The sequence below is a fragment of the Lissotriton helveticus genome, chromosome 6 (genome assembly GCF_964261635.1).
Source record: "Lissotriton helveticus chromosome 6, aLisHel1.1, whole genome shotgun sequence".
NCBI lineage: Eukaryota > Metazoa > Chordata > Amphibia > Caudata > Salamandridae > Lissotriton > Lissotriton helveticus.
The window spans coordinates 995493448-995507920 of record NC_136067.1 but is presented as its reverse complement, the minus strand read 5'-3'; the positions used below and the strand labels follow the sequence as shown (position 1 = coordinate 995507920).

General features: G+C 46.2%; 1 protein-coding gene across 8 annotated transcripts in view; it reads right to left on the bottom strand.

The window, feature by feature from the left end:
- The window catches only part of PDE10A (phosphodiesterase 10A), a 1305213-nt gene that overhangs the window by 682276 nt on the left and 608464 nt on the right, over positions 1 to 14473 (bottom strand). For all 8 annotated transcript variants that reach the window (XM_078648625.1, XM_078648626.1, XM_078648627.1 and 5 more), the window contains one exon: positions 329 to 469. In XM_078648625.1, the coding sequence (XP_078504751.1) occupies positions 329 to 469 (141 nt within the window). The remainder of the gene's footprint in view (positions 1 to 328; positions 470 to 14473) is intronic.

The following is a 14473-nucleotide window of genomic DNA, read 5'->3' as shown; positions in this document are numbered from 1 at the left end:
CAATATTGAAAGGATAATTTTTCAAGTACAAGCAAATATGGGATCAAGTTTTAGTTTGGCTACAGACTGTAGCAAGAACCACTCATATTTGGGTAAAAATACATCAATTGTAGTATATATCCCGTACAGCCCATAACAGAGAAAATTCGATTTCAGAATGATACTATGAAACAAATACTAAATTAATAAAGTACAAATAAAATGCTAATTTACTTAAAAATGTACATTTGGTTACATACTAAAGAATTGAGATATACATCTTATCTAATTTAACTAACCCCACCAGCATTAGTTAGCAGGTTTTCCTTAAAAGCACAATGCAATTTACCCCCAGAATATCTTCTACTAACAGAGTGTTTCTGGATTTGGCTACATGTGCAGATATTGTAGTGCCATATGCGACAGGCCCAGCAGGAATGAGACGCGATTGTCCTTCCTTTATTCCTGTTGGCGTGAACAAACAAAGACTCTAAAAAAGAAAAAGGACAAAGTCAAATTTAGCAAATATATCTATGAATGTGATTATATTTACTGTAAATAACAAACATAAGTAAGAATAAGTGAATAAACAAACAAGTTACTTACCTTCGGTAACTATATATCTGTAAGAATCATTAGTTAGTGATAGATTCCTTACCTTAGACTTACCCCCAGGCGTCAGACTGTATCCGGAAAGTTTTCGTCAGCAGTACCCCTGCGCATCGGAAGATGGAGCTGTGCAGCTCCGCGTCCGTCGCTGGCGTCGTGGTTGCCGAGATGATGTCGCGGCAGCTACTTAGACGTCACCCTCGCGCACTGACGTCTGTTCTGTACACTACTTTCCACGCCAGGAACGCAGATCCATGCAAGATACTGACCACTGGTGCATTGAAAATAGGGCACTGAAAGGGATGACCTTAACCCTAGAAATCAGTTCGCAGAACGGGGAGGATGGGTGGGGCGGTAAGAAATCTATCACTAACTAATGTTTCTTACAGATATATAGTTACCAAAGGTAAGTATAACTTGTTCATCTGAAAGAAACATGTAGTGATAGATTCCATACTTTTGAATAGATACCCCAGCAATACCAACACGGGTGGTGGGTCTGCGAACCAAGATCACACCAGAAAGTCCCGGAGACCAGAACGGCCAAAGAAGCCAGCTCTCCGGACTTTGATGTCCAGACAATAGTTCTTAGTAAAAGTGTGCAGCGAGGCCCACGTAGCTGCCTGACAGATGTCTTGTAAGGGGACATCATGTCCCAATGCCGTAGAGGCAGCCATCGCCCTGGTGGAATGGGCACGTAGCCCCACCAGAGGCTCCTTTTTAGCCAGAAAATAACAGACTTTAATACACAAGACAACCTATCGGGAGATAGTCCGCTTATGTACTGCCGGACCTTTCTTAGCACCAATAAAGCCAATGAAGAGCTGGTCATTCACCCGGAACTGTTGTGTGCGGTTCAGGTAAAATGAGAGCACACGTTTTGGGTCCAGACGGTGGAGCCTCTCTTACTCGCTGGAAGGATGCGGAGGCGGAAAGAAGGTGGGCAAAGTGATGGTCTGCCCGATTTGAAAGGCAGTGACAGCCTTTGGCAGAAAGGATGGACGTATTCTGAGCACAATCTTGTCCGGATGGATAGATAGAAAAGGAGGATTACAAGAAACAGCCTGGAGCTCACTCACACTCCTAGCAGAGGTGATGGCAACCAGGAAAGCAGTCTTCAAAGTCAGCAGACGAAGAGGACAGTTGTGAAGAGGCTCAAAGGGAGCGCACATTAAATATGTAGGAACCAGGTTCAAGTACCACTGTGGCATTACGAAAGGAATAGGAGGGAAAAGAGGAGTAATACGTTTGAGGAATCTATTTACAACAGTAGACTTGAAAAGAGAGGGCTGGTCAGGGAGCCTGAGAAAAGCAGAAATAGCAGACAGGTAGCCCTTGATAGTGCCCAGAGCAGAGCCCTGCTGGGCCAAAGAAAGAAGGAACAGAAGAACTTCTGAAAGAGGGGCAGAAAGGGGATACACAGCCTATGCTGTGCACCATGCCACAAATGTATTCCACCTGCAGGGGTATACCAACTTAGTGGAGGAACGCCTGGCTGCCAGAAAGACATCACAGACTTCAGGAGGCAAGTCGAAAGGAATCAACTGCCGCCTCTCAATCTCCATGCAAAGAGGTGGAGACTGAACAGTTTCGGGTAGAGGACCGTCCCCTGCTGCTGCGACAGAAGATCCTCCAGAAGAGGCAGTCGGATTGGGGGATCGATCGTCATACGGAGTAGCTCGGGATACCAAACTCTTCAAACCCAGTCCGGGGCCACAAGAATGACTTGTGCCCGGTCGCGCCTGATCTTCAGCATTCTGGGCAGAAGTGGTATAGGCGGAAAGGTGTACAACAATACGCAATTCCACTTGTGACGAAAAGCGTTGTCTAGCGAGTGCCGCCTTGGAAATTCCAACGCGCAGAATTGCTGACATTGCACGTTCTCTTCGGTGGCAAATAGATCTAACCGAGGCTCTCCCCACTGTCGAAAGAGGCCTTGCACCACGTCCAAGTGACGACGCCATTCGAGATCCATCATGCACATGCAGCTGAGTTCATCCGCCGTGGCGTTCAATGAACCTGCCAGGTGTTGAAACACCAGGGAAATGCCCTGCTGTTACAGCCATGTCCAGAGGGCCAGAGCCTCCTGACATAGGGTCCACGACCCCACCCCGCCCTGTTTATTGCAATACCACATGGCAGTGGTGTTGTCTGTTAACACCTGCACCACTCTTCCTTTGACAGAGGGAAGGAATGCCTTCCGTGCAAGTCAGATCGCCCAAAGCTCCAGAAGCATGATATGGAGCCTGGACTCCGCCGGAGACCAGAGGCCTCTGATCTCCACCTCTCCCATGTGGCCCCCCATCCCAGGAGGGACGTGTCCGTCACTACTGTGGGCTCTGGTTGGGGAAGGCTGAGGGATCTGCCTCGAACCCAATGCCGGTTCGTGAGCCACCACTGCAGCTGCTGTGCAGTGCCCTCTGAGATCTGGACATAATCTGACAGGTTCCCCTGATGCTGAGTCCACTGGAACTTCAGGTCCCACTGCAGAGCCCGCATATGCCATCTGGCATGAGTGACCAGCAGGAGGCCATGAGGCCCAGCAGCTTCAGGGTCATCCTGACCGAAACCCAGGATAGAGGAGGAAAGATCGGAATCATAGCCTGAATATAATGGACTCGCCGTTCGGGAGGATAGGCCCGTAACTGCGTCGTATCCAGAACCGCTCCGATGAAGAGCAGCTTCTGAGAGGGAATCAGGTGCGGTTCGGCACATTGATGGAGAACCCCAGCAAATGCAGGAGGTCGGCCGTAGTCTGGAGGTGGGAGACAACTGTTTGGGGTGAGCCCGCCTTCAACAGCCAGTGGTCGAGATAGGGGAAGACCAGAATCCCTGATCTGCGCAGATGAGCTGCGACCACCGCCATCACTTTCGTGAACATCCAAGGGGCGCTGGTAAAGCCAAAGGGGAGCATGGTAAACTGAAAGTGCTCGTGGCCTACCATGAACCGCAGGTAACGCCTGTGGGCCGGCAGGATGGGAATATGAAAAACGCATCCTGCAGGTCCAACACTACCATCCAGTCTCCAGGGTCGAGAGCAGACAAGACCTGAGCCAGACTTAGCATCTTGAACTTCTCCTTCTGGAGGAAGCGATTGACATCCCTGAGATCCAAGATAGGATGCAGGCCCTTGTCCTTCTTGGGCACCAGATAGTAGTGGGAATAACAACCACGTTCTACTTTTGGCACAGAAACAAGCTCGATGGCCCCCTTGGCCAAGAGGGCAGCGACTTCCTGATGAAGTGCCAAGTGATCCCATGGCATGCGGTGGTACTAGGGTGGCATGGCTGGGGGGGTACTCTCGAATGGGAGGGAATAGCCCCTTCGGACTATATGTAAAACCCACCTGTCTGAAGTGATGGTGTGCCAGTGGGGGAGGTGATGGCGGATCCGGCCGCCCACTAGCGTTTGATAGACCTGAAATACCGGGCTAGAAAGGTTGGGAGGCAGTGGTGGCTGGAGTGGCGGTTGACTGACCCGCCCGCTGGCCCGCCTCGGCTGGTCCTACGTCTGTGCTGAGACTGTTGCTGCACAGGCCTATGGCTCTGAAGCTAACGTGCCAGGGTGCTCCTTCCGTGGCCACAAAAGGAGCGAAAAGCTGAAGGCGGAGGAGGGCGCATGGCCGAAAGGCCCAAGGACTTGGCCGTAGAGAATCGGATTTATTGCCAAAAAGGCGAATGCCATCTAGGGCATGTCCATCAAGTTGTTCTGGACATCCCCCGAAAAATTAGTGGTCGCCACTGTCATGGAAATCGCTCTGCCCAGCGGGTCGACCGTGTCAAGGCTACATCAAACCTTGAACTGCGCTGTATCTCTCCCTTCAGCAATCGCTTGAGAGAGCCCTGTCCGGGCCTCCTCCGGACACTGAGGCAGCACCTGCGCCACAGTATCCCACACAGAGTGGGAATGGCGGCCCAAGAGGCATGTGGTGTTCACAGACTGCAGCCCTGAACTGGCGGAAGAAAAGAAATTCTTACCAAACTGTTCCAGTTTCTTGGATTCCCTGTCTGGTGGTGCGGGATGCAGAGGCTTGGACAACCAAGCTCTCAGGGGTGGGGTAATGGGAAAGGAAAATGGGGTCGCCCGAAGCCAGGCGATGGCCTCTGGCTACGTTTCTATCCACAGAAGCCCCTGTGTTGGGCCTGGACCAGGTGCCCAAAATAACGTCTGAAAGTGCATCATTAAAAGGCAGCAGAGGCTCCGCAGAGGTAGCCGCCGGCTGAAGCACTTCTGACAGGAGGTTAGTCCTGACGGCCACTGTAGGGAGTTCGAGGGGGAGAGCCTCGGCCGCCCTAGGCAACACCACTGCATAACTCGCACCCTCCTCCGTAGCCACAGTAGAAGGAGTTAGCATGCCAAGGTCTGGAGAGGTGTCAAGAACGCTGGCATCCCCAAATTCCTCTACCCTGTCCGGGTCAAACTCACACTGGGCTGTGAGAGGGTCCTCAGACACCTCCCCTTCCTCCGAAGGCTGCTGAACAGGCCGAAAATAAAGAGGTTGGGCATAGGGGTCGCAAGGCCCCATCAGTGTCGTAATCGGCATCGAGCAACTTCATTCCAGTGCTGTGTCCACATCAGGGATGAAACCGGGGACGTCGTCGTCCAGGGGAAAGGCCGATGTCGGAGGTGGTGCTGGTGGGGTCGACGTCAGTGGAGGTGTCACAAGGTCAACCGGTATCGACCGGGATCCAGGCCTGGATCCTTGAGGACCCTGTGGTGCCGGGACCGGAGCAGACAGCGATGCCAGAGGCGCCGCCAAGGAAGAGCGAGGGCCCACAGTCGGACAGCCGGGGCCCGAAGGCACGCCAGTAGGGCCCAACAGCCCAAAGAGGCGAGCAATGGCTGACAGAAATTCCTGCAGCTGGGCCAGAGTCTCCAATGGACCCAGGAAGGGCGGGTAGACCGGCGGCAAATGCGTAGGCTCCGCAGGAGAGGCACCACACGCACCCTAAGCCGCGTCGGGTGAGTGGAAGCTGGAGAGCGATGGTGCTTCTACGACTTCTTGTGATGCTGCGCCTTACCTGACCTCGAGTGCGAAGACTTAGATCCCGACGATAGATGGTGATGGCTCCAGGAGCGGTCCCTAGACCTCCCACGGGACCGGGACCTGGAACAGCACGGAGCAGACTGCTGGACTTCAAGCAACTTTCGGGACAGCTCCCGCACAGTCTTCCGCGCCATGGCCCGGCAGGTAGTAGAGACGCATGCTGTGTGCGCCCATCACTGACATCATTCGATGACAGTCCCCGCAGGACTTGAAACCGGGCATCCCTAAAGCAACAGGAGTCGATCGACTTGAAAAACTCAGTCAAAAAGTGACTGGGGGTACCGCTCTCTCCGGATCTGTGCTTGCTAGTGCGGAAAAAGAAAACTGATGTCTGCGAGCGAGGGCAGCGTCTAAGTAGCTGCCGGATGTCATCACGACGGCAATGACGGACGCGGAGCCACAAGACACCACCTTCCGACGCACTGGGGTACTGCTGAAGAAAACTTTCCGGATTCAGTCGGACGCCTGGGGGTAATTCCAAAGGAATCTATCACTACATGTTTCTTTCAGATATGAAACTACAAAATCAACTTTTTTGAATGGAAACTCTTGTTTTATTTGTAAAGAGCCAATATAGTTGAAGTTAGTGACTCGCTAAGCTCCAATGATCTTAACGAAAGCGGGAAACACAGGGTTTTCAATACATTAACAATTCTTAGTAGGGAGTTGCACAACAAATACAGCCCCCTCTTTGGATGCCCGTATGTAACTTTTGCCCATGATAAGATCAATTTGTGGCTCTGTAAGGAAGGATAACTAGAAGGAGCCTTGCAGACAAACCATCTTATCAGCTCCAAAAAGTTGCCCATTTTCTCATAGCTGCATCCCATTCATGATGCTGTGAAGCAAAGCACCTCTTGTACACTTCCTCAAACCTCAATGGACATAGGGATCATGATTGGTTACGCACCTGATGGACCAATAAATAGCTCAATAGGTATAAACTGCAGCATCAAAGAAGCATTGAGGGCCGTTGTGAGGAATAGTGTGTGGAGCTTACAGCACCCACATCAACTGACCCGCATTTGGAAAAAGACTAACTGTGATCCCACCCCAAGCCCCTCATCCAACTGAAGACAACCCTACTGAATATTCAATATTAGCCAGCATTTTCCTGGGTCCTTTAGCTGTGTGTAACTGAATTCCTCCTAATGTCCCTGAAACTGCCAAGCCAATCCGCCCAAAGTGTCTTGCAGCTTTGGGCTGAAGAAATAGGTATCCCCCGTCCACTCAGAGCTTCTGCACAGCAGCAAATCCAATTTAGGTTGACCTTGCTGTGAAGGTATCTGGCCTCAAGGAGCCCTCTTTCAATACAGCCTACTGTTGTGACCCACAGGAAGATTTTCAAGCTCCCAAAAAAAAATCTGAAGGTAATAATATCTTGCACAGGTGAAGTCACCAAAAGTGTCACCAAAAGTGTCTGACCAGCAAGGACTTCCCTGAGAATGAAATTCGATTTTTCCACCAAAACCAATCATTTCACCGGGATCTTGTCCAATGACTAATTGACGTCATGGAGCCCTCCTCGGATACAGTCAGCTGCTTGCCCCGCTGAAGCATCTAGACTACCAGACAAAAGACTAAGTCCTAAGGTAAAACCTCTTACTGGGTCGAACGTGGTTGGTGTAGTCGACCCATACTCCATTTGGTTAGCCAGAAATCATGCCTACGTCCTGGTCTACCGCCACCATCAACTACCTTTGACGCTTTTTGCCATTATTTTTACTTCAAACTTCAGAAATTCATATCTCCAGTTCTCAGAATTCAATGATTGTCATTTAGGTGCCACTGAGTTTGAAGTCACTTTGATCATTACATTTTATTCTATTAAGTATTTTTATTGTGTTGTGTTTTTGACTTTTTAACTGTTTTGGTTCTTCTACATGGTTTACATATTTTCTTAAGTTTAGCCGGTCTTCTCCGTGCCATTACTATCAGGGGAAGAGCTTAGGTTAAAATGACCTAAACACTTTACAGGATGTAACAAGATAGTGACCTTATTAATTGTACACTTCCTTCCACCACAATTAATTATTCACTTTCTCACACCTAGGTTTGTTTTTTGTTTTCCAGTTTTACTTTTAAAAACGAATTTTCTCAAAATTCACCTGAATCAAACTTTAACTGGTACCAAGCATGGTCTGGGACTAATAGAAACCACAATTTCAAGCTACATGAAAAATGGAACATCTTACTGGCAATGAATCTGTGTGAAGGTGTATAGTCTTGAAATGCACAAAATCAATAGATGATTAATAAAAAGTCTACAACCCTTATGTACCAATACAACAATGGCAAACACTAGTTCTAGGCATGAACAAATAAAAGTTGCATAGCTGCGGCATTATTCCTGCAGCTAGAAGGCAGTAAGCTGCCTGACTTAGATTTTCCTGGCATTTATTTAGCGCCCGATAGCACCCTACCTCAAGACTCTCACACATGTTTCCTACTGACTGAGTGTGCTTCTTATTGTATCTTTGGTGACTGATTCCTTAACCGTTGGTGCTTGCCTGACTCCCCCGTCATATCCTTTTGAGTTTCCTTTCCCCAGCCATTTTTTACCCTATCTTAATGACATTTTGCCGAAATTTAATAGTTAATTTCTTTTTCCTTTTGACCCCTTGTTTGTTCATTGATCCCTAGCACATCAGCTTTCATAGAAATTGACTTAGGATTTACTACACGGACTCAAAAAACAAAAATGGAAAAGGGACTTGCCGGATTCTCTTTGCAGTAGCTACCACTCATGCCTCCGAATGGACAGCCATCTTGGAAGAGGCCACCACCTTGCTCTCTCTTGCTCTCCCCTGTCTGCAGCACACAGCACGTCAACAAGCTTAACTCCCTACTGTTCACTGCAGGAAATTTGTTCATAATAAACTACCCTCCTAACCTAACCAAAATGCCATTAAAAATCTTAAAACATGAAATTCACGACCTAAATAAAGAAACTCTTATCACAGACTCCTACTTCTGTTACAACAAGGGTTCTATACTGAATGACTTCATCTTCTTTACCAATGGGTGTGCTTAATGGATGAAAGTGTTATCTTCTTTACTCAACACCATCATCACCAAGAAAATTCCACACTGTCATCAACTCAATATTGCATTCTCGCCTTTGTACAATATGGAAGCTACCATCTCCATCTATAACGGCACTGTGCTCATTAAATCTTCAGTTTGCAATCTTTGTGAATCTCTTTTTCTACATGAAGAACAAGTTAGACATGGCTACTGCCCCTCCTGCCCACTCACAACTCCCCTCTGACATGACAACCTCATCTCTCTCACCTCCCATTCCCCTCTTCCCACCACTTTCCCATGGCGGACACCCACTCATCCACGGGTATAATTGCAGTGATTCATTCCCCTTCCTCTATTGATAATGCTGGCACTGCCTTATGAATACAACACCCCAACACCACTCCTTTACAACCTTCTAAAGAATCCTGGACCAACACTCCCATCAACCAGAACAGTATATACACCACTCCCTATCAACCAGCAATTATCATGAATCAGTGTGTGGACCCTACAAACGATTTGCCCCCACACCCCCCACTGTCCGGACTCCACTAGATCCTCATATCACAGTGCTTCCACCAGACAGGAGCCCATTAGAAGTCGCTACACTAACTCTACGCTTGAGACCATAAAATCAGAAACTACAGCTTTTAGAGCGAACATCCTTAAACTAGTGCCTGTCACCTCCAGCCTGGAACATAATTGATCCTTACATATGACTCACCACTAGAGTCACAACAAGCAAACTCCCAAATGCCACACTGCTGCTCGCCCTGCCAGTACATGGGTCCCACCAGCCTAGCTGGAGTTGCAAACCAAATCCTGACTATACCTCTCTACCCAATAGGCTAGTCAGACAGCTATCAAATAATGATATCTTCTCCCCTCTCGCCACTTATAGTCATCTTCCAACTGACCACGTTATGGCTGCTGGAAAAAGTCAGGTGTTTATAACTTACCCTCTCTGGTAATCCCATCCTAACTCTAGGTACATTAATAAAACGGACCTTAAATAAGTACCCAGGTCCCATACTTCTACTAATACCACCTGAACATTCCTTAAATACATGTTACTCAATTGTTGCTCTACTGTGAAACATGTGGCTGACATAGCTGATCTTATACTTAACCTTGACACCCTTATAATCACTGATCCTCATCCCCAATTCTTGACATACTAGTGCTTCTCAGTCATGACATCAGACTGGACCATTCAGGCCGCTCTGGGGGCGGCCTAGCCTGTTTCTACAGCTCCAAGCTATCTATGAAACAAACGCATTCTCCATCACTCCCTCCTGAGAATATCTGCGGATCACCATCACCACCAATGACAAATCAATGTGCTCCTTTCACACAATGTATCACCCTCCCATAGATATCCACACATTCATCAAATAGATCATTGAGATAATCTCCGCCTATAACGAAGAGCGTAACAACCAGATTTTTCTTGCCAACTTCAACTTTCATTGGAACAACTCCTGCAACCTTTTCATGAACAGTTTTAAATCCTGCCTGCAGGATCTCTGCCTTATCCAAGCCTGCAACATCCCTACCTATAACAAAAGGGCCACCTTAGATTTAATCAAAGCAAAAGAGAAAACCATACAAATTGAATCTATCCTACCTTGCGCCTGGACTGACCACCATTGCATCACCATCTTCATAGCTGAAAGGGCAGTTATCTCTAGGGGCCAACCTGTGAAAGCCAAACATTGGGTCAGAGACACCCACAACATAAACCCATTCACGCTGCTTTCTCTTAGTAACTGTAACATGCTCCCTCCCTCCAACATGTATGACACTCATGACCTCACGGATCACATCACTCCATGTCGAAAATCGCGGATACCTTTGCCCGCAAACAACTAAAGACAGAAAGATCCAATCCTTGCTTTTACTGCGACATTAACGAGAAAGGCTGATACCTCAGACTTGCTGAAAGAGCATGGATACATACCTCCTCTCCGATCAACTTCTAACTTCTATGACAAATAAGTACATTAGAAACTTCAAAGCAGCATTCTTTCAAAATCAACTTGATTCTGCAATAAATTGAGCAAGAAAACTGCTAGAAATTGTCAAACCAAATAAACCGAAAAAGCAATGCCCCATCCAGACAACAAAATCCTACATAATTGCGAAACTATTGCCTCCTTTGCTGAGAAAACCAAGCTAATCAACACCAATATGGACAACGATATGAAACTCTTATCGTTCGACACCCCCCTACACCCCACCCCTCATGACCAGAACAAATGCCCGAGAAGTGCTCCCCAAAATCTAAAAACAATGCAGAATGGTCCAGCTTTAAAACCCCTGATCAAAGAGATCACAAAACTTCTAAACTCTCTGAAATACTGCAAAAACCTCAACAATCTCCTTCCCTCCAAACTCCTTAATGAGTCCATTCACCTCCTACTCCCCTGATGGACCAGGATTATCAATGCCTCACTTACCCAAGGCTCCATACCTGACTGCCTAAAAAGTGGCCAGGTTACTCCCATCTTAAAAACAATCAACCATGACCAGTCTGAGCCAAACAACTACAACCCTATCTCCAACATCCCAGCTTTGAACAAACTCTCGGAAAACGGTGTGCTCCTACAGCTTTGCAGTCACATTGAGCAATTCCAACTCCGCGACCAATGTCTATCTGGTATCAGACAGGCCATAGCGCCAAAACTGCCCTGGTACACATTGTTGACGATGCTCTATGCTCACTTGATCGGAATGAATCTTGCTTACTAATATTACTTAACCTGTCAGCTGCGTTCCACATGGTCAATCATGAAAATCCTATGAACGTATGAAAGAAGGATCGGTCTCTCCGGTACAGTGTTAAAATGGTTTGCTTTATTCCTTCAAAAAAGATCTCAGCTTGTTGAGATCAACTGTGCTCTTTCTGATCAAGAGCCAGTTACGCTAGGCACCCCCAGGGTTGCACTCTTTACCAGACATTGTTTAACCACTACTTGGAGCCCCTGACCAAAATCTTCAAATTCTCACATCTCCTGCCACATGCATGCAGATGATACTCAGCTCTACATAAAGATGTTCTCTCCCAATGACATCAGCATCCTTAAGACCTTGACAAAAGTGCAACATTGGCTGATTCATAACCACCTCGAACTTAAAGCCCTCAGAACAGAATTCTTATTGACCTCACCGCCCAGTATCGCTCCTAGTGTCAAAGACTGACTCCCACATCTTACTGCCTTGAACTGTATCCCACACATTGACTCAACTAAATCCCTAGAAATAATCTCCGACAAAGCCCTCTCCATGCAAAACCACATCAGTGCCGCCACCAGAGGAGCTAAACATCAGCTAGATACATTTAGGAAAATAAAACCTTTCCTTCCCACAGTAGACCTCAAGCCAGCTGTTCCAGCACTTGTGATATCTAAATTAGACTATGGTAGGGACACCCTTGTGGGTCTTTCCGAAAATCAAACTTGCACTGCTGAGGGCTACCTTGAAGGTGGCCGCAAGGTTCATCGCTGACTACAATAGAAGATCATATCACCCCTAACCTCCAATCACTGGAATATATACCCTACGAGGCTAGGATCAATCTCAAAATTGCCTCGATGCCCCATAAAGTGCTGCACCAAAATACCCCTTCTTACCTGCCCAGAAATTGACCATACCAGGTAGAAAAAGATCTTCCAGAAGCACAAGCGCCCTACTACTTAAGCCACAAAAAAAACAGCAAAAAGAAACATACAACAGATCCTCTTCCTGACTTTCCCCTAAAATTTAGAACTCTCCTCCGGAAACCAGGTGCAACCCTTCCACTTCCACCTTCAAAAAAGAAGCAAAACGTCTACTATCCAACAGATTCCTCTTACAATGAGGCCATACCTCCTTCTCCTCAGGTTTGTGACGCTTACCTGACGTTCTATTTTATTACACCTTTGTCCACATCACCAAAATCTGCACTGTTGTCGCATTTTGCCACCATCTACACACCACCCTGACAGCTGCTGGATTTTGCCCATGCCAGTATTTACGAATGACTGTGTTCCTGTCTTTCTTTTTACTATTTGCTTATGTAACTATTGTCTACATGACCAATACCATGTATATCGCTTGTATCATAACTAATTTTCTTTCTTCTTGCATCGCACTCTGTCACCCAAAAGGGTCTTGCTCATGCTAAATAAATTTATAAATGTAATAAAAATAAATTAAATAAACCAAAGAGGCTTCTGTTCAAGAATTTTCAAAAACCTTTAGAATCCCCTCTCACCAAATTTGCAGTCAAAAATATAAATAAAAATGGACAAAACTGGTTCAGTGTTTCTTGGCACAATGAAAGAAAATGTGTTCTCTTTGGTGCTAGCACAACCTAAGTTTCACTGGATTTTAGGAAAGAACCTTCATATTTTATTTTATAACTCACAGTAGTTCATGGCTTAGAAGTTGTGAGGGGACCAGTGTGCAATCACTAATGTGACTAATGCTCTAAAGCTCCAGCAACTCTACATGTAGATTTGGAAGATTTCTAGATATATTTGAGACATTTTTGGGAGCTTTAGATGGACATAGTATTTACCAATTGCTATGAAAAGGGATGGTCAACAAATTTTATATTTATATTTTAACAAAACATTACACAAAGAAGTAAAGAAAAGACTAGAAAAAAGATTTGCTAAAGACACTTACATAGCTATGAGTAGATCTAAGAGAATGGGTGAAACTGCAGGTGAATTTGTCCCAAGGTTATGAGAATTATCCGTCAAGTGGCAGCTTGGTACGATGACAGATGAGTTAACCCGTGATCAATTAACTGTCCAATGTAGGAGCAAAGAAATGCAAAAAGACTTTGAAAGCCAATGAATTCTCGTCTTAAGGACAATATTGAAAAAGCAAAGGCAACAGAGTAGTCAGACTTTTGTATGAAAGACAGAAAAGGGGAAAATAAGGGAAGGAAAAAGTCTCTAGTGTGGTTCAAGAAGATCCAGAGGTACTCGGTGCCAGCAAGGGATATACTAAAGGTAACAGAAAAATCACATCTAACAATAAAAATGTGTCAGTGTCATAAATTGGGAAGACTTATATGAGGTGCAGTAATTATTTTCATAATGCAGACTTCAAAATTACATAGCCAACGGAAATGAGTGCAGACAATTTGGATGCAAGGGTCATTTTAGGAGCATGTGCAAGAATGGCTTCAAATCCAAGATAAAAGGAATGCTGGCCAGCACTGTAGACCAAAAGCAGAGTTTAAAATTAAGTGGAGAAAAGTCCATCTAATGGTAGAGTCAAGATCTTTATATACAATCATACCTAAAGACATGTTTATGAAAGAGTGGGCGGGAGTTAGTCTAGCTCCAAAAATATAAATCCAATAGGTTATCAGGAAGACAAAATTGATATAATTTGTTACATGCCAACAAGAAATTTAGTTTCAAAGAAAAATATGTTGAGGGAAAGGTATATGTTGCCGTGAGTGCTCCTTTCTATTCTGCAGTTCTTGTAAAGTGCATAGCTACCCAGAGGCCTCCCAGCACTAGAACAGGTCCTCATAAAGGAAGTTTACCAGCCAGACTAAGAAGTACAAAAAAAAGTCTTTACGGCCTTACGAAAGGACAATTCATTGGACAGCTGACATAGCTCTGGGGAAAGGGAATGCCAGAGGCAGCATGCATTACAGGAAAAGCATTGGCCTCCCCAACGAGATCTTCTAACTCCGGGAACTTGCAGCAGGTAGACAGAGAAAGATCTAAGTGACCTACCAGGAATGTACCTGTAGCTAGCGATTTTAACAGAGTAGCACATCCATTAAGACAAGCCCTATCCAAA